Below are 21,269 nucleotides of genomic sequence, written 5' to 3'. Positions count from 1 at the left end.
AATTAACTGTTAAATTATTCATTTTTACAGTTAGTGCAGCTACTCTTAAGCAAGGTTTTACCTCTCCTTTCCTCTAAATAGCTGTTTTACTTATTTTAAAACTTTTAATGACCTTAGAATTTATAAATATGACAACAAATAATATACAAAAATAAAGAAGATTAGATATATAAAGTAGGTAATATTTAATATGTATTTTATTTTAGTGAAAGAGAAGATTTGCTCCTTAGAATAACTTGGCCTTGGTGTTATCTTCTGTGCTTAGGTAAGTGTTAAATTATTGATTTTTTCATAAGTAGCGCAGCTACTCTTTATCTAGACTGTGAACTCCCTTTGTTTCATTATTCCCTTTTTACACTTCCTTGTCAATAAAAAAAAGATCATATTATATAGTATACTAGGGGCTTTGCCCAAAGAGGTAATTAAAAAAAAAATAATTAACCTGCCTAAAAAATGATATGAGTATGAATCATTTCATCTTTTATTACCTACCCAGCGGAAAAATTGTGAATGGGTCGCCAATTATTGCAAATAAATTGCTAATTCACAAAATATATGCGTAAAAAATTCTTTTAAAAGGGAGGGAAAATGGAGGAGGGATTTTTTTTATTATTTTGGGGGGAAAGAAAATAGCATAAAACCACCACTAGGTATATTCCCTGAAGATTAGAATCCATTCGGTTCAGTGGTTACCGAGATCTTAGCTTCAGACGGACGGACAGACAGATGGATGGACAGACATGATTCTACTTTGTATTATAGATATATAAGAGAAACGTTTCATTAGATTCATTTAAAGTGCATTTTGGGCACTGATAACCCCACACCCTATTTGAAAATAAAGGGGGAAGCCAAGTAAAGTATTCAATATTACCCAACCTAACCTGACTTACAGAAATGATCAAATGAAAATCTACCCTACTGTGTTTAAAAGCTAGTAAATATATTCATTAACTATTGACTATGACTCTAGTGTTACTTGAAATGATGGGAGCTGAGTTGATTTTGACCTCCCATTTTTTTATTTTACATAATTGGATAAAATATTGTAGTAAACCTCTTCAATTTTAGGCAGTTCTGTTGACAAATCTGGTGACAGTGCAACAAGTATAGAAACTAGAAGTACAGATACTCCAGCTTTACTGGCTACCACAACAACAGCTGGGAGTGCTGATAATATGACTTCCAATCCTTCCAAGAGTCTCACAACTTACCATTTTACCTAAAGAGAAATTATCTATGTCTGACAGCAACACTATTAGCTACAATTTAATTCTTCTTTACACAGAAGCTTCTTATACTTCTTGGGTAGAACTATATCTCCTATTGGGGAAATTGAGTCTATTTTACAAAAGTTAACGAAATAGTAAAAATAGTTTAACTTTAACATCTGCAATAGGAAGACATAGGAGTAGTGTTTTTATCATGCAGATTTTCGTCAAGACCCTGACGGGCAAAACCATCACCCTTGAGGTTGAGCTCAGTGACACCATCGAGAATGTGAAGGCTAAGATTCAGGATAAGGAGGGAATCCCCCCTGACCAGCAGAGACTCATTTTCGCTGGCAAGCAGCTGGAAGATGGACGTACCCTGTCTGATTATAATATCCAGAAGGAGTCTACACTTCACTTGGTCCTCAGACTGAGAGGTGGTGGTAAGAAGCGTAAGAAGAAGAATTACACCACCCCCAAGAAGATCAAGCATAAGCACAGGAAGGTCAAGCTTGCTGTCCTCAAGTTCTACAAGGTTGACGACAACGGCAAGATCAACCGTCTGCGTATGGAGTGCCCTGCTGAGGCCTGCGGTGCCGGTGTCTTTATGGCCGCTCACTTTGACCGTCAAACCTGCGGCAAGTGCGGTCTGACCTTTGTGTTCAACAAGCCTGGTGACTAAATTATCTGTGTTTATCATTTGCTATTAAAGTAATAAATACTGCTCCAGTTTACCAGAGCAATCAAAGATTTTAAAAAATCAATTTTATTTTTATTGAAGATTAAACTGTTTTTAACCTATTTTTAAAACGTATATAAAAACTATACTATGACACCAGTAGAATCAGACTGCAGAGCCTAAATTTGAATTAAGTCCCCAATAAACTGTTTTGGGGGGATTTAAATATTAATTTTTACTGTTGTCGTAGTCATTTTGACGAGAGCAAAAGGTCTTTTTTTATTTGGGTAAAATTTGTAGCTTTTAGAGTGTTTTGCTTCATAAATATTGTATTCTGGTATAGAGTAAATTAGGCCTTATGATTTTACTATAAAAATTCACTAAAAAGTTAAATCTTTACAATATACCAAGGAATTAACATTAACATGTTTGTGTTCTTTCACCTATTTTAAACACATAAAAATTGGCTGTAAAGGGTTAAATTTGATGTCAACAAGACAAGATGTCAACAAATGTTTTTGCAATACAACAAAAATATTTTTGACACATATACAAATATGATATAAAATAAGATTATTCAAACTTATTTTTAAAAAGTATGCATCTTTTGCGTGTATAGTTTTTATTCTTTTCATTTTAATTAAATAAAAATTATTTAACTACATTGTAAATAAGTCACTTTGTGAAAACACTCTTTCGGAAATTATAAATAATTGAAATGAAACAAGAAATCTTATTGGTTTGACTTCAGCATTATGTGTATTATTGTATTATGTTAAATTTTTCACTGAAATTAATTGTTTTAGAAAAAAAATTATTTCCATCGGACAGAGTAGAGTTTTTTTTATTATTGTATCATATAAAATTGTTCTGTAAGAAACAATTTAACCCCAAACTAAAAGTTGCCTTTGCTCCCGTCAAAATGATCACAGCAACATATAAAATTAATTTTTAAATCCCCCCAAAAAAGTTTATTGGGGACTTAATTCAAATTTGGGCTCTGCAGTCTGATTCTACTGGTGTCATAGTATATTTTTGATATATGATTAAAAAATAGGTTAAAAACAGTTTATAGTGTTTATTATAGAGAAAGATAAATTTTTTTTCGCGTATATTTAATCTGATAATTATTATTAGAAATGGAGGAATTAGGCAGTGAAACTGAAATGGATGAAAACACTGGTTGTGCAGCTCCTGGTGGTGAAACTAAAAAGGTTTGTATTTTGCATTTTAAGAGTGCCTAAATTTGGAATAAGTCTTTAAAGATATACAAACAAAAATATCTAATTTACTCAAACATTCAAAGTTATAAAAAAACAAAAATATCCAATACTTAGTTAAAGATATTCTAAAGCATAAATACATAATTCAATTTTAAGATGCAGGTATGATTCTGCATGCCCTTATCCTCATTGTCTACAGGAAACTATGTATGTCTCTTCTGTCCACAATTTTCCATTTTTAAACTTAAATCTTACATATTTAAATTTTGTGAATATCTTATACCATTTCCATGACCATTTCTTAACTTACGATACATTTAGAATGAAGTTAAGAAGGGGTCTACAAATCCTTCCAAGTGTACAAATGCATGTGGACTACAATTTGGAGTATTCTCTTTATCATCAGAAGATTCTCAATCATCAAATTTAGCTGAAGAATATGGTGAAATGAGTATAAACTTTCAGGGCGCTGCAGGAGAAGAACAAAGAATTAAAGTTAAAGATAAGATTGAAGAGATAAAACATAAAACAGCAGATTATTATTATGATTCAAAGAGTAAGGTTATAGCTATTCCAAATCATTTTGTAACACCAAAGAAACCAACTGTGCTAGGAAACAAGGGCAGGGAAAAGCAAGATGCTCAGATTTTGGATACACTTCTTGAAGAATATTTACATCATGAGCTTGTCAATGAAGCAATAAAATCAAATATAGAAATGTTTATATTGAACAGCTTTCAATCAAGTGATTGTATCCAACAAATAGTCGAAAAGGGAAAAAAAACCAGAGGCAACGATAAATATTCAGAATTTAATAAGTATGAGAAAGGAGTGAAGAAGATCCTTGAAATAGAAGATGTTGAAGAGGATAAATTGAAGTCTTGTATTGATGAACATAAGAAGTGGAGGGAAAATCCATTTGAATTTCAAAGCCCACAGAACTGGCTGTTTAAACAGGAATAATAATATTTCATAAGATAAACTACCTATATATTTTTCCTTAAATCCTTATATTCACTTAATCATTTAAGGCATAATTATTTTATTTTTAACAAATAAATAATCTTAATTTGAGATATCTATAACTTACTTTTCATCAAACTTGTTAAAAATTCTTTTTTATCTTTCCATTGTTGTTCTTTTTTATTCAATCATAATAATAGTTAATATTTAAACAACAACAAAAAATTAAAACATGTGAAATATTAGCTTCATTTATGTTAGGTGTTAAAAAGTCATGTAGACAAAAAACTTTTCAATAATGAATCAAAGCAACAGCCAATAGTTGTTGAGAACAATCAATCTGATTTCCAGAATATCATCACTGACAGCTCTAGCCAAGATCAGTGTTCTACTAGTCCAAGTCCTAAAAGAAAAAAGTTGTCTAATACAATTGAAAATACATTCCTATACAAGATCCCTGATGATAAGTTAAGAAACTTTTACAAATATCAGTTTTACAATTTTAGCCTGCAAGAAAAAAAAACTGAATGGGACACCATCATGATAATTCCTAAGCATAATGCTATTATCAATATAGAGGTTAAACTTGGACCTAAAGATCAAGGAGATAAACTCAAACTACTTAAAGATGCTTCAGATCAAACAAGACAGCACTTTTCTTTCATGCAGAAATTATTTGGAAAAATGCTTTCCAAAGATTGGGTGTTTGTCAGGGCTGCATGTGTTCCACATTTGACTATTGATGAAGAAACCTCAAAGCCCTGTGTTAATTGTCAGCAATTCATTCTAAAAGATGTAAGTGACGCATCAACTTGGTTGAAGCAGATAATAGAACACAAGCTTGTTACATCTGATAATCACGATCAGACACTATATGAAAATCTTGTTGCTGAACTAATATATAACATTTCTATTAAAGAGTCAAGTAAATTTGATAAACTTATATCAGATCCATTGACAATTAGCAGAGAAACTGAGAAAGCATTAACAGGAAAAGCAGAAGGAATATCAGGAGAGAGTAATGTTCCTAAATACATGCTCAACAATGAACAGCTGCAAGCAGTACACTCACCAGCTAAATGCCTTATCATAGAAGGCGACTTTGGTACTGGTAAAACATATGTACTAAAGGAAAGAGCTAAAAAATGTGCAAAAGCTAATAGTAAAGATCAATTATTTTACATTGATCTTACAGCAATTACAGTACATAATATTCCTTTTTTTGAACAGTATTTCAAAACAGCTGAATCTTCTGTAATGGAAATTATAGCTACAAAAGATTTTGAATCTTTTCCTAATATCAAAGTTTTTACTACTAAATATTTAGGAATAAGTGGAGTAGCTAAGGACACTGATATAATCAATGCATTAAACAGTTTTTTAAGAAGTAATCACTGTGATCATTTATTCATAGATGAAATGATAATTGGAGAATATGATTTCCCTAAGTCTATAGAGACAATTTGTATTAACTTAAAGGTAGCATGTCAAGACAACATGTCAAGTCTTTGGAGAGAAAAAAATTTCAAATTTAGAAATAAATGGTTAGAAACTATGAAAATGAATCCTAATGCTGTACATTTCGTCAATCTCAACAAAAATATGAGAAATTCTCAACTAACTATACATCTAGCTAAACAACTAACTATAAGTCTAGGTAAAGCTGATACTCCAGATACTAATGTCATAGGTAACCATAATTATTACTACAGAATTATTTATGACATTAATCCATATTTATTAGTTGTTGCTGCTGTAAACAAATATTTCATACATAAACCTAAAGAAAGTGTTGTTATATTATCAAGTACACAGAATTCTACTGAATTATTTAAATTGTTGCACAAACACTTTTCCTCAACTACATCAGTTATCAGAGATTTTAGAGAATACATAAAAAAATCTGAAGGAATATTGGTAACAAGTATATATGAATTCCAGGGTGCACAAGCAAGGAACATTATCATATGTAATGAAGTTGGAGGAGGATTCAATATTGATGATTTTAGAAATGCAATACTTAGAACAATATCCTTTGCAATTATTATTTCGAATAAATATATTGAAAAACTAGATAGATCTAGAACAATTGAAGATAAAAATCTACATGAATTTATTTATCCTGAAGGAAAAGCTCCAGAGTGTCATCACTATCATAATAAAGATAAACATAATATTAGTGCCTTAACTATGGCAATATTAGAGAAGTACAAACTATTTTACCAGGATGAGAGTATTGCAATTATAACATACTACAGAGTTTCTAAAGATATTATAAGAGAGGCAAATTCAAAGAAGTTTTTTAGGTTATCTGATCATGATAAAGGTAATCAAGTTAAAAATAAAATAAAATTAGAAAACAGAGAACTATATGAAGATGTAAAGAGAAGAATTTCTAGAAATTATGCTGATATATCTTGGAGACACTATGACTCCTATTATGCCATAGAGGAAGAAAACCTAGTAAACAAGCCAAAACATATCAATTATATCAATATAATTAATGTTTTGGAACCATTTTTGGAACAACTCAGAGAATTCAAGAATATCATTGTATTTGCTGATGAAAATATTGATCCAAAACATGAATTTGCAGCTTGGGGAGGACTACAATATTCACGTGGTGTATATAGCATAGATGTTAAGAGAAATAAGAGGGAAAGAAATAAATGTGATACACTTTGTAAAAATATTATAATGTTCCATCAACCAAAGTTTGCCATAGTTGTACATGATGGCAATTTAGAAACATTCAGTGAACCTGAAGGATATCTAAACCTAATTGAAGATGGTAATCTACATGAACACATACCTGTAACAAACACTGAACTTTCAAATCAATAAAAAACACATAATTTGTGTTTCATATTTATTCCTCTATTTTTATGAAAAAATTATCATGCGATATTTTTAACAATAATTTATAAATACATTTAGTTTACCTAGTATAATAAATAATGATTAAAATCAGTCTTTTTATTTAATTTTTTATGAATCTACTCTATAATTTATCTTGTAAGTACGATTTAAGAATAAAGGTATAAATTCTTTAAATTACAGTAGTAAGGTTTTTTGGTCTTAAGCTTACAATTTCATACTAAATTAATTGAATTTTTCTTTTTTGGGAAGCTTTAAATAGTTCCCAGATGGGTTTATGGTATCTTTGTATATGTTTATATTTAAGCCATTGAATACAAAGCCCCTAGATGATAAAGTCTCAGCTGCTAGACCTATTATATAAGTTAAAAATCTTTATTGTCTGAAGCTAACGATCTCTGGAAATACTGGTCCAAATTTGTTATACTTTTCAGGGAATCTTTATGAATGTCTTTGGATTGTTTTAGGCTATTTTTTTACCCCCAACACCCTCTACTATAGGCTAGGGATTAGGCAGCTAATCAACAATGAAAAGATAACAATATTTTCATTCAAATAAATGGTTTTGTATTGTACAATTTAGGAAGTGTAGCAATTCTATGATCGTTACCAGAATGTACTATGTCCGTTTAAAACATGTTTAATTTCAACTTTTTTACAACAATTTTTCACGTGATATAATTATCTTATTCATCTGATTTTTGACTGATTTCTATTACAACATAGTGCAATATTATAAGCGAAGCTTCTCTATTATTAAGTCCTAAAAATGTATTTATGTCCATAAACAGTGTCCTATATTTAAGCAGTGTTAGGTGTTAATTTTTGTTTGTTTTATCATTTCAGAGCTTTGCTTTAGTGGATGTTGCCATCCTTGTTTAGTTAATATTATTAAGAATTGTCTATAAGCTGTTTAGTAAAAGTTGATACTTTATTTGATGTAACATTATTTATTGTTGAACAAACATTCAGTTGAGCATACAAACCATATTTATACAGTAGCTCTACTCATAATAAAGATTGGAAAACGAAGACAAGACTTAAAGATAAACAATATTTAAGAAAGGTATTCAATAAAACAGATTAATATGGTGTTCGAGTGTCTTTTTATACTTAAATTAATTTATAAAAAAAGATTAGTGTAAAAAATATATCAATTACATGAAAATTCTGAGTATAACAAGGATGACAACATCCATAAAACCAAAGCTTTGAAACGGTAGGACATACGAAGATTAACACTTGTAGAGTATCAGAACTTAAGAATACAATATAAATGTATAAAAGTCTAAATAAATTGTAAGTAAATTTGTTTAAAACTGCTTAAATGCAGGATAATAATTAAGGACATAGTTACGTTGGAGATGCTTCGCTTATAACATTGTTATTTATTATCCTAGGAATCAGTATTACAAAAATAAAATCAATCGGATTATTATATCACATAAAAATTTATTGTTAAAATAGTTAAAAATCAACATGTTTAAAATGGACGGAGGGACATTCTTGTAATTATTATAGAGTTGCTGCGCTCTTTAAATTGTATCTAAGTACAACAGGAATCAAAGTTTTAAATCGATAGGGAAATTCTAACATGCCTAAATTGGCTTTTAAAAATCAATGATTTTCAATTTCTTAGAAACTACATCGGAGGACGACATTTAAGATAAAAACACTTGCGAGAAGTAAAATAATAGATGTATTATTTCTTGGATGTTGCACTAGATTTTCATTTAATCTAATTTAATAAAGTGAAGCTCACAGCTAGATGAAATTACTATACCCCCATTCACCCTCTTTACCCTCCCTTCTACTGGATGAAATTTCTGACCAATAAATGAGGACCATATTGTAGCAACCTAAATTGAGTAGAAATTTCCCCCTTACATCAACATAGACTATATCCATTTGCGCAATAAACATCTTTTAAATACATCTGAACCTTGAATCCATGTATAAAAGTAGCAATATGTCTGTTTTTGTGTCTTTACCTTAAGATCTCCATAACCGCTGGACCTATATGGTTCTCCAGGGAACATGGCAACCTGAAGTGACAACAATTTTTCCTGTCATAATATCCACGTATTTTCTACATCCATTTACATAATGTAATATCAAGAATATAATAGATATATAAGATCTAGATAGACAATCTGGTATGATAATCCATCAAATTAAACAGGAGTTCCAAGACAAACTCTTTTGTTTATCTAAAGGAATAAGACAATAGCCAATAAATTGAAGCACATCCCCAATGAAGATACATAAAATTACCCATTCTGAAGATTTCAATTAGTGGTTGAAATGTTTGGACACTCGACTCAACGAACCAACCAATTAAAATTCAACAAAAATCCGCATGGTTGTAAAGCCAACGAATAAGAAACGTTATCATAAGACTTTGGGGTCTAGTGAAACAAACAGCCCAATGTCCCCTTTCTCCCTGCTTTTGTTTATTTTTAGTTAAAAACGATTCATTCGAATACAGCGAGTGAAATTTTTTAGAAAATATGATTTCCTAAAAGTTAGCTCTATTCTAAGAAATTTCACAATTCGTAGCTGAATTATTATACAACTAGCAGCCACGCCCCCTAGAGGCCTCTAGGAACACTTGAGGAGGGAGAGTTGAATTAGATAACCCATTATTTTTTTTATTTTTGATTTAAAAATAAAAAGTAAAAAAGAATTAGGGGGGGGGAGGGGTAATTTTTTCTTGGAGTGATTTCTTTTTAAAGGGTGGTGGTACCCTCCCCCAAATTTTCTATAATCCTTCCCAGGACCTATGAGAAGCTAACCTGTAAAGGAAAAACATAACGGTTCATGGGTTAGCGAGATCCTTTGGTACAAACAAACAGACAAACATCCTGTTATTTAATTATAAGGTTATATATGTGTAGTCATATGCTTCATATTATAAGAAATTTTTACATAATATGATTTACCTAAGCAAAGAATTTTTATTGACATATTGTAACTAATAATGCGCCAGATTGTTCCTATACTTATTTTCCTATTGGCTGAATTAGAGAGTATGTATCTAGATATGATATATCTATTAAGATTATATGAATATAACAGATGAGCTGAATTTGAATTTCTGAATATGTACAGTTTCCTCATCCAATCTCAATATTTACTATCTAAAAAACTTTAAAACTCAAAAACAAAATTTGAAAAATTTAAATCTTGAATGTATAATGTATAACTCGTTTATACATTCAAAGAAGTTGTATCAACTTTTTTTTTATAGCTAGCCGGTCCTTTTAGTAAGTAGTAGATGTAAAATTTTTCATAGAATTCAGATATGCAATCGTTTTTTTTTGTAGACCTCTTATTTTTAAAGTAATTTAAGTTTAAAAAAAAAAAATTAAGTCGATTTTAAGGTACTAAGATGCAACAAAAAAAAGAAAGAAAATGACCATTATGAACAAAAATAGTAAGATCTTTAACTTGACACCTTACTTTTTCAATTCTGTCAGGTAATTATTAAAAAAATCGATTTTTTTAAACCCACGAGAATAAAAACTTTGAACTCAATTTTATCATTTCACAAGTAAAAAAATATGGGTTCATATATACCTTTAGAATCAGAAAAATATTACGAATCCATTGTAAGCAAAATTGAAAAAAAAAGTTTACAATATAGTATATAAACTACAATAAAAGGAATTATATGAAAATATCATATTATATTGTACAGGCAACGTCTTAACTTTTGAATTGAGTATAAAAATGGGAAGGGGGTATAGAGGGGGTAAAGAGGGGGTAAAAAAGGGAAGACGATAGTGTTGCCAGAACAAAAAATACAATTGGCCAGTTTTTTATTTTTTTATACTTTTACTTTTTTTCAATTTTGCTTACAATGGATTCGTAATATTTTTCTGATTCTAAAGGTATATATTAACCCATGTTTTTTATGTCTGTTTGAGAAAATATTTAGGTCTAAAGTTTTTATTAAACCAAGGTTAAAAAAATAGATTTTTTCCATAATTACTCAACAGAATTTTAAAAGTAAGGTGTCAAATTAAAGATCTTACTATTTTTGTTCTTACTGGCCATTTTCTTCTTTTATTTTGTTGCGTTTTAGTACCTTAAAACCGACATAATTATTTTTTTTTAAAACTTAAATTACTTAAAAAATAAGAGGTCTACAAAAAAACCGATTGCATATCTGAATTCTATGAAAAATTTTACATCTACTACTTACTAAAAGGATTGGCTAGCTATAAAAAAAAAAGTTGATACAACTTCTTTTATTTTTTTTTGGAAGTTTTTAAGTTTTTGTAGCTAGTAGTAAATATTGAGATATGATGAGGAAACTGTGTACACATTCGGAAATTCAAATTCAGCTCATCATATAACAAATATGATACAATAGAATTAAATGTTTTGTACTAAAATTACCCTCAAGCAAAGTAGGAATAGGTTATCTAAAGAAAACTTATTTTCCTCTCGCTAATAACTTACTTATAATCATTTATTACTTACCGTATTATTAGATTATTTATAACTAAATTACATTAAAATCAACAAAATTAAACAAAATCTTATGTTAATAACAATTTTATGATTTTTGTTGATTTTAGAGGATTTTTCAGAAAAAAATACAGAATCCACCTCTTGATATTCCTATTTGTGAGAAATGTAGCTAATAAATGTAAGAAAACGGAACTTAAAACAAGGGTAACTAAATGAATTGTCGAAGGAATTTGATTGTTTCAGACATCTGCTTAACACCGTGTCATAACTAAAGACATTAAAAATGATTCCTACTGCTACTATGTTTAGTTTGCGACAATCATAACTAGCTAAGAAGAATGCCTTGGTAAAAAACTGGCGCAACTCATTAACATGCGCAGTTGGGACTTTAAGGACAAAGGTCGTGTCATGTTAAAGGATGTTAATTAACCTAATACCCCGGGTGTTGGGTCAGACAAGGAGAGATTTGGCTTCCTTAGTTATCCTTGGTTGTTGGACCTGACGTTAGAGTGTCATGGACAGCAGTCTCGCATGTATGAGGTTAATCACAAATATCCCAGAAAATTTTATTCAACTATGCCATATCATCTTCACTTTAATATTATAGCAGCAAAGTAAAAAATTGCCAGCCATTCTTAATCAATTTAAAAGTAATGTGTGTCTCTCTGTGTGTCCCAACATACAATTCTTTTAAAATTAGATTTATAAATAGTGGAGGGTCGACTTACCCATCTTTCTCTCAAATGCACGTCGATAAAAATAAACAGTTTTGTAGAAATACCATTTTATATTATGCCACATTTATCTAAATTTTTCGTCGTACATAAATAAAGGAAAAAGTAACATTAAAAATTATATACAAGTCAAATTGTAATAAACAAAATCAACTCTACTTTATTAAAATTGAGTTATAAAAAACTAATCAAAATATTTAATAAGGCAACACATTTAAAAAAGTTGTCATAAAGAATAACTAGCGGCTAAACCCCATTTTGGGCCTCTAGGGGCACTTGAGGAGGTGCGAGTTAAATTATATAACCCAATTTTTAATTTAGATTTAAAAGAAAAGTAAAAAAATTAGGGTTGGTTGTACCCTCCCCCAAAATAATTATAAACCTAACCAGGACATGTGAGAGGCTACCATGTAAAGGAGAACCATATAGATTCATCGGTTAGCGATACCCTTTGGTACAAACAACCAGACAAACATCCTGTTACTATTTTACAAGGATTGTACTATTTATAATTCAATACTAAAACTTCTTTCTTCTTTATATTCTTTCTTCATATTTCTACCAAAGTACCTGAAATAACAAACATGACAATAACCATAAAAGGGAAGCTCTGATACGGTATGACAAACGAATATTAACATTTGTAGAGTGTCAGAACGAAATAAGCAAAATATAAATGTATAAGTTGAAACAAAATTATAAGTAAATTTGTTTCAAAACTGCTTAAATATGGGCTACTGTTTAAGGACATAATTACATTTTTAGGACTTGATTTTAGAGAAGCTTCGCTTATCCTAGAAATCAGTAACCAAAAATCAGATAAATAGGATAATCAAATCATATTACATTAAATTGTTGTTAAAAAAGTTAAAAATCAACATGTTTTAAATGGACAAACGGACATTCTGCACCTTACTCCTATAATTATTATGCTGAAGTATTATGTTCGTTGGAATAGTTTTTTTTATAATTCATCCATGCATGATATGGTTATTGTCTATTTTAAGGATTTTATTTTTTATTATGATTTTATTTATGTAATTAATTGTATTATTATGTAATTAATTGTATTAATATGTTATTTAGACTTGGATAAATAAATCAAAGTTTCATATCTCTACAACTCTGAGTTGAAACAATAGAATTTATTAAAATATTTTCAGTAAAATTTAGGTAATTCTTGAAACTAAGGTTTATGAAATTTCTAGAAGCAAAGCAATTTATTTAACAGGCTAATCATTAATCTATCTATCAATCTATCTATTAATATATCTATCAATCTATCTATCAATCTATCTATCAATCTTTCTATCAATCTATCCATTAATCTATCTATCAATCTATCCATCAATATATATATTAATGTATCCATCAATCTATCTATCAATATATCCATTCATCTAACTATATATCTATCTATCAATCTATCTATCTATTAATCTATCTATCAATCTATCTATCTATCTATCTTTCTATCAATTTATTTATCAACCTACATTTATTAATCTATCTATCTATATATTTATCAATATATCTATTTATCTATCTATTTATCAATATATCCATCTCAATACCTTTCCATGAATGTTAAAGAGAAGGTTTTAACCAACTCTCTAATCGAATTAATCAATCTATCTATCTATTCATCAATCGATTTATTGATCTATCTATAAATCAATCAATCTATCAATCAATCATTATATCAATCTATCTATCTATTTACCTTTCCATGAATGTTAAAGAGGAAGGTTTCAAGCAACTCTCTAATCCAATTAATCGATCAATATATCAATCTATCAATCTATCTATCTATTTACCTTTCCATAAATGTTAAAGAAGAAGGTTTCAGGCAACTCTCTAATCAAATTAATTCATTTCTATCTATCAATATATCCATTCATCTATCTATCTATCAAGCAAGCTATCTATCTTTTTATCAATCTATCTATCTAAATACCTTTCCATGAATGTTAAAGAGAAGGTTTTAAGCAACTCTCTAATCTAATTAATCAATCTATTTTTTAATTTGATCTATCTATATATCTTTTAATCTGTATACCAATATATTTATAAATATATCAATCTATCTATCTCTATACCTTTCCATGAATGTCAAAGAAGAAGGTTTTAAGCAGCACTCTAATCTAATTAATCAAACTATCTTTCAATCTATCTATCTATATATTTTTTAATCTATATATCAATTTATATATCTATCTATAAATCTATCTATCTATCTAAATACCTTTCCATAAATAGTAAAGAGAAGGTTTTAGGCAACTCTCTAATCCAATTAATCAATTTATTTATTAACCTACCTTTATTAATCTATCTATCTATTTATTTATCAATATATCTATCGATCTATCTATCTATCTACCTTTCCATAAATGTTAAAGAAGAAGGTTTTAAGCAACTCTCTAATCCAATTATTTCATTTCTGCTGCTGGAGTAACTAAAATTTAAAATATTAAAAAAGTGTAGATTTAAAATTCGATGGTGAAATAATTTTGTAGAGTGTCAGAGTGTCAGTGTATTGTGAGCATGAATCTCAGGGGATAAGACAATGGGTGATAAATTGATGTACATTCCCAATGATTATACTCAAAATTACCTATAAAGACAAAATAATGCTACTTGTATTGATTCAACACTGTATCATTTGATTTTACAAATTTTAATGTATGTATTCAGAGATAAGACAATGGCCGATAAATTGATGTAGCGTACAGTACATCTCCAATGATGATACTCAAAATTGTCCCTTCTGTAATTTACAATTATTGGTTGAAACGTTAGGACACTCAACTGAAAGATTCATCAATCAAATCTGTTAAGCCAATGATTAAGAAAACTTTATCAAAAAACTTTGGGGCCTTGTTTAATAAATAGCCCAATGTCTTCTCCCTCCCTGATTTTATAGTCCAATGGCCCTTCCCTCCTACCTGTGTTAAACGTATTTAAACATCATATTATTTGGTAGAAAGGTATTGTACCTAAAAGTGCCTTGATGAGCACAAAAATTCCCCCTCCCCATCTCTTTTTAATTGAAAATTATGGAGGAAATTTTTGTTTCTGTATTACTTTAGGTCAGGTTAGTTTAGGTTAGTATTGGGTACTGTGAAGCACCGCAGGGTTAGGTCACCGCTAATGGTATAGCCCTGCCTGGTTAGAGCCCCTCTAAGGGGTTAGGTATAAAAAAGTAAAAAAAAACCTTTTATGTTTCAATTTTATAAGATATTAAATTGTAAAAATGCTTTAAAGATATTTTAAATTTGTAAGTTTTGAAATATAAATGTTGTTGAAATAAATGTTTCAATTTTTCAAAACAAATCCTAAAACAGGGAAATATTATATGCTTAACAAAATACAATATGGCAAGGAAACATTGATATATATTATTACTTGAATGTTGCACCAGATTTTCGTGTACTCTGAAAAAGTAATACTCGCAGCTGGCTAAAATAACGATACATCACATCCACCCCCTTAACTCCAACCCCTCCCCTCCTAATGAAAGAACGAACTGACCAATAAATGAAGTTCATATTAGCAAGGTAAATTGCCAACACATCATTGCCTGTCAATAAATCCACGTATATCCTACATTTATTATAACTATCTACCTGCAATTTTTCTTCATTTTTGCGAATGCTTTTTTCACCTTCTGCACACAGTTTGTAGCTGGCTTTATGCTGTCAAAAGCCTATAATAAAACGAGTATGATAACATAAGTTCCCAAAGTTTTATCATAACAATTTCTTATTCGTTGTCTAAACAATTTTGGGAACTTTTGTTGAATTTTGATTGTTTTGTTCATAAAATTGAGTGTTTAAACGTTTTAACCACCAATTGTAATTTACAGAAGGTTAATTTTATGTATCATCATTGGGGATGTGCATCAATTTATCGGCCATTGTCTTATCCCTTTAGACATCTGATAATAACATCCAAATAAAGCAAAAATGTTGTATTCTATTATATAAAGTAACAGAATGGTTGTTTGTCTGTCTGTGTGTCTAATTGTCTGTAGCTTAAGATCTCCCTAACAGTGAAGCTTCTGATAGGTCCAGGGAAGGTTTATAGCTATTTTTGAGGAGGGTGCCTCAACCCTTTCTTGATTAATCACCCCTGGAAAAAAGTCCTCCCTTACCCATTTCCCCTTCCCCAAAATAGTTTCCAAAAACTCTCCAGGACCTATTAGAAGCTACATTGTAAAGAAGAACCATATAGGTTCAGTAAGATTTTTTTGTACAGACAAACATCCTAATACTTTTATAAAAGTAATAATTTTTGTTTGTCTGACTTTCTGATTTGTTATGCTTCGCTTTTATGTATGTTTTCATCCTTGTTTAAAACATTATTACCCAGGGATCTAAAGGGATAAGACAATGACCGATAAAAAATATACATCCCCAATATTGATTCTAAAAATTTCCCCTTCTTTGGATTAAAACTATTGGTTAAAATGTTTGGACACTCAGCTTAATGAAACAACCAATCAAATTTAATTAAAAGTCCCCAAACTTATTGAGAAAACGAATAAGAAAACGTGATTATAAAACTTTGGGGACTGAAAATTACTTTAATATCGTAAGCCAAGTCGGATATCAGGAAATTAAATAATAAGTCCCCAAAGTTTTTGAGACAATGCAAAAAGAAAACTTTGGGGACTGAAAATTACCTCAATATCGTAGGACAGGTCGGATATCAGGAAACCAAATAAATCCGCAATTCTGAAATTATCAAAATCATAAGCAGTTATTTACCTCAAAGTGTAATATCGAAGTAGCTTATAGTGCCAAAAAATGACGTCATACAATACAAATGACCAATGATACCAATGATAAAATGTATACTGGCCTATTATGTGTCATTTGTATTGTACGACGTTAGGCACTATAAACTGCTTCTTAACCTCATAGTGCATTATCGAGCTCATTACAACCACCTCTCCCCTTCCCATTTTAAAAGAATTTAGATATTGGGGGTAATGGTACCGTAAAGGAAAAATGTAACCCCCCCCCCCCATCCCTCCCAATATTTAATTTTTAGAATTCCTATATTTATTACTTACTGTAAGGTGTCTTGCGGGGCTGTAGAGATGTAGTTTGCACTCGCCTAAAAGCAGAGAAAATAAAAATAAAGTAAAAAAGGAATTGCAGCAAAAAAGGAGTGGACTACTATCTAACTTTATCCTTATTTTTCTCCTTAAATCTGAAATAAAAAATGGTTATCAAATTCAACTCCCTCCCCTAAAGTGTCCCTAAAGGCCTATAGGGGCGCAGCCGCTATTCCTTATAATAAAGTAACAGGATGTCTCTTGTTTGTTTGTAGGAACCAAAGGATCTCGCAAACCGATAAACCGAACAGGTTTTCCTTAACAGGCTAGCTTCTCATATGTCCCTGAAAATTTTATAACTATTTTGGGGGAGGGTACCACAACTCTACCAAGAAAAATCGCTCCTAGAAAAAAATAACACCCCTCCCCCCCCAAAAAAAAATTATTTTTGAAACAGAACTAAAATAAAAATTAATCTAAATTAAAAAAATAGGTTTGTTGATTATAATCCCCCCCTCCTCAAGTGCTCCTAGAGTCCTCTAGGGGCGTAGCCGCTAATACTATGATAAAACATTTATTTAGGGAATCTTCCAAAAGAATGTTGTCATCTTTGTTATAATATGCCTATATTTAAGGGAGGAAGGGGACATTGGGCTGTATTACATAATTCCCCAAAGTTAAGGCCCTTTTGTTGAATTTTGATTGGTTGGTTCATTTCGTTGAGTGTCTAAACGTTTCAACTACTAACTACAGAAGGGGTAAATTTGTGTATCATCATCAGGGATCTACATCAATGTATCGGTCATTGGATCATCCCTTTAGATCCCTGCTATAAAATACTTACAAAAAGAACCGTCCCAATGGAGTAAAACAGGAAAGTGTTTGTGTTTACTAAATTACTCACTGAACTCTAAATAGATTGATAGATATATGTATAGATTGATAGATAGATATATGTATAGATTGATAGATAGATTGATAGATAGATAGATTGATAGATAGATTGATAGATAGTTTGACAGATGGATAGATAGATAGATAGATAGATAGATAGATAGATAGATAGATAGATAGATAGATAGATAGATAGATAGATAGATAGATAAATAGATAGATAGATAGATAGATAGATAGATAGATAGATAGATAGATAGATAGATAGATAGATAGATAGATAGATAGATAGATAGATAGATAGATAGATAGATAGATAGATAGATAGATAGATAGATAGATAGATAGATAGATAGATAGATAGATAGATAGATAGATAGATAGATAGATAGATAGATAGATAGATAGATAGATAGATAGATAGATAGATAGATAGATAGATAGATAGATAGATAGATAGATAGATAGATAGATAGATAGAAAGATTGATAGAAAGATTGATAGATAGATTGATAGATAGATAGATAGATAGCTAGTTAGATAGATAGATAGATAGATAGATAGATTGATAGATAGTTTGACAGATGGATTGATAATTATATTGATAGATAGATAGATAGATAGATAGATAGATAGATTGATAGATAGATTGATAGATAGATAGATTGATAGATAGTTTGACAGATGGATAGATAGATAGATAGATAGATAGATAGATAGATAGATAGATAGATAGATAGATAGATAGATAGATAGATAGATAGATAGATAGATAATAGATAGATAGATAGATAGATAGATAGATAGATAGATAGATAGATAGATAGATAGATAGATAGATAGATAGATAGATAGATAGATAGATAGATAGATAGATAGATAGATAGTCAGATAGATAGATAGATAGATAGTCAGATAGATTGATAGATAGATAGAGAGATAGATTGATAGATAGATAGATTGATATTTATGCCGGATTATCAATAAGGTAGATAGTATGGTAGATAGATATATAAATAAATACATAGAATGATAGATAGTAAGGCCAAGTTCTTAGTATATTGATAGATAGATTGATTGATAGATATATAGATATATAGACAGATAGATAGATAGATAGATAGATAGATAGATATACCTGGTTATCTATAAGTGTAGCATCAGTTAAGGCCAGATTCTCAAACTTAACCATCTAAAATTTTAATTTTAAACAAAAGTTTTAAAGCCTTAATAACATAGTACTAAAGAAATTGATTACAAGTATCGCTTCCAAATCGATTTATATCCGCTGGACTAGAACCGCTTCTAAGCCATACTAAAAATCATGTATAGTATTGTATTACAGACATCTTTTCACGAATATTGGCATTTTTCTAAACTAAGTCTTCAAATTAAGGGTATATTGGGTCTACTTGTGGCAGTATTTCAGCAGTTATGTCGGTGTATTTCCAGCAGGCTTCCTTTACGGAAGGCATGTAGGGAGGGAGAGAACATTGGGCTGTTTATTTAACTATTCCTCAAAGTTTTGAAATAGAGTTTTCTTATTCGTTGGCTTAGTGACTTTGGGGACTTTTATTGAATTGTCCAAACATTTCAACCATTATTTGTAAACAGAAGGGGTAATTTTGTGTATCAAAATTGGGGATTTACATTAATTTATCGTCTTATCCCTTGAGATCCCTGGAAGGAGTGACAGACTGACGGACATACCATAACTTTATGGAAGCCGCGCTCTTATATTACCCCAAACTAAATTCTTACCAAATGATCGTATCCCTCAAGGTAGCACATTTTACCCTAACCTAAAAAAGCATACTAGATTGGATACGTTAAAAACAGTATCTACTACAGTGCTATATTGTCTTTTTAGAGTTTGTTTTATCAAACTAACTCTGTCAATGTGTTTTCTAGCAATGATATTATTTTTTTTAATATATTTATTTACTAATGGAGCACTTTAAAGTGTCTTTAAAAAAGGGATGAATTTTACACCTTTTGACCGAAGAATCCCGTATGACGTCATGTTAAAGTTATGGATTATTCTAATATGACTTCATTAGGCACTAAAAAGAGATTCATGATCGTTCTGGAAAAGCCCTTCTTTTAAAAAGTTGATCAACAATAGGTGATATAAATTAGATTGGATTAAAGACGATACTCAAATATTCTTGATAGACATAATTACCCTTTATATAGTTTAATACTATTGATAAAAAAATTTTAGTCACTAACTGAATCAAAGAATTGATTATCACGTTCTAATAAACTAATAATTTCTATCTACATAAGGGTTAATTTGCTTATTAACTTTCCAACCAATGAATTTTATAAACATGAACTCTCATTCGCGTGCTTAAAACTTTGGGTACTTTATTTGTTGATTTAAACTAGCAGTACCTAAACTTTTCAACTAATAAGTTTAATCTACAGAAAAGGTAAGGATGTTTATCATCATTGGATATGTACATATATAAATAATTTAACGTCCATGGCTTTATATATCACTATTACTAATGCTAAAGTCGGGATTTAACTAAAATTAAAATGTCCTTAAAAATATCCAACTTAGGGGGCGGGTTTCATAGTATTTTTGTTAAAGTATGATAACTCAATAATTCTATTTACTGAAGTATTTTAAGAAACCAGGATCTATGAGAATCTACACTGTAAAGAAGAGCGCATCGGTTCAGCGGTTAACGAGATCCTTCAGAACACACAGACAGATACCGATCCTGTTACTTTATTAAAAAGATAAAAAGTAATGTTTTGGTGGCCTGAATTATTATGATGTGATTTTAAGAACTTTATAGTTATGGAACCGGCAGAAATGACTTTTAATGTTTGTTTAATAAGAATGTTAGGGTGCCAAATATTTTAAATTTTTATAATAGATTGTAAAAGACATCAGTCTCTTTTATCATCTTTCTATCTAACTGTCTGTCCATTTGCTGTTTGTCCATATGTCTGTCTGTACATATGTCTGTATGTCCGTATGTCGTATGTTCGTACTGTTCATCTGTCTATCTATCCATCTGTAATTTATTCCATCTGTCTATCTATCCTTTTGTAATTTATTCAATCTGTATGTCGGTACATCTGTCTGTCTATCTATCTGTCTGTTTGTAAATCTGCCAAGATGTTCATCTA

At 29.9% G+C, this 21,269-nt stretch overlaps 3 protein-coding genes across 3 annotated transcripts; 2 read left to right on the top strand and 1 right to left on the bottom strand.

Moving 5' to 3' along the window:
- Positions 1 to 211: 211 nt before the first annotated feature.
- Positions 212 to 1,936, top strand: LOC145327315 (ubiquitin-ribosomal protein eS31 fusion protein-like). The gene is made up of 2 exons (XM_080170952.1): positions 212 to 265; positions 1,072 to 1,936. Exon 2 carries the CDS (start codon positions 1,426 to 1,428, stop codon positions 1,891 to 1,893), a length of 468 nt encoding a protein of 155 aa, XP_080027078.1. The 5' UTR covers positions 212 to 265; positions 1,072 to 1,425; the 3' UTR covers positions 1,894 to 1,936.
- Positions 1,937 to 3,029: 1,093 nt separating this feature from the next.
- Positions 3,030 to 4,076, top strand: LOC145326686 (uncharacterized). Its single transcript, XM_080170052.1, has 2 exons — positions 3,030 to 3,104; positions 3,435 to 4,076. Exons 1-2 carry the CDS (start codon positions 3,030 to 3,032, stop codon positions 4,074 to 4,076), a joined length of 717 nt encoding a protein of 238 aa, XP_080026178.1.
- Positions 4,077 to 12,327: 8,251 nt separating this feature from the next.
- On the bottom strand, positions 12,328 to 19,931 carry LOC145325720 (uncharacterized). Its single transcript, XM_080168671.1, has 8 exons — positions 19,884 to 19,931; positions 19,261 to 19,314; positions 18,073 to 18,138; positions 17,244 to 17,287; positions 16,851 to 16,902; positions 15,793 to 15,872; positions 14,547 to 14,621; positions 12,328 to 12,736 (listed from the first exon to the last, which is right to left on the bottom strand). The coding sequence occupies exons 1-8, from the start codon at positions 19,911 to 19,913 to the stop codon at positions 12,673 to 12,675; spliced, it is 465 nt and encodes a 154-aa protein (XP_080024797.1). The 5' UTR covers positions 19,914 to 19,931; the 3' UTR covers positions 12,328 to 12,672.
- Between the last annotated feature and the right edge of the window lie 1,338 nt (positions 19,932 to 21,269).

This window comes from Acartia tonsa, chromosome 8, assembly GCF_053477335.1.
Source record: "Acartia tonsa isolate MP-2025a chromosome 8, ASM5347733v1, whole genome shotgun sequence".
NCBI lineage: Eukaryota > Metazoa > Arthropoda > Copepoda > Calanoida > Acartiidae > Acartia > Acartia tonsa.
Note: the sequence above shows the minus strand (reverse complement) of the source record. Positions and strands in the feature narration are given on the sequence as shown.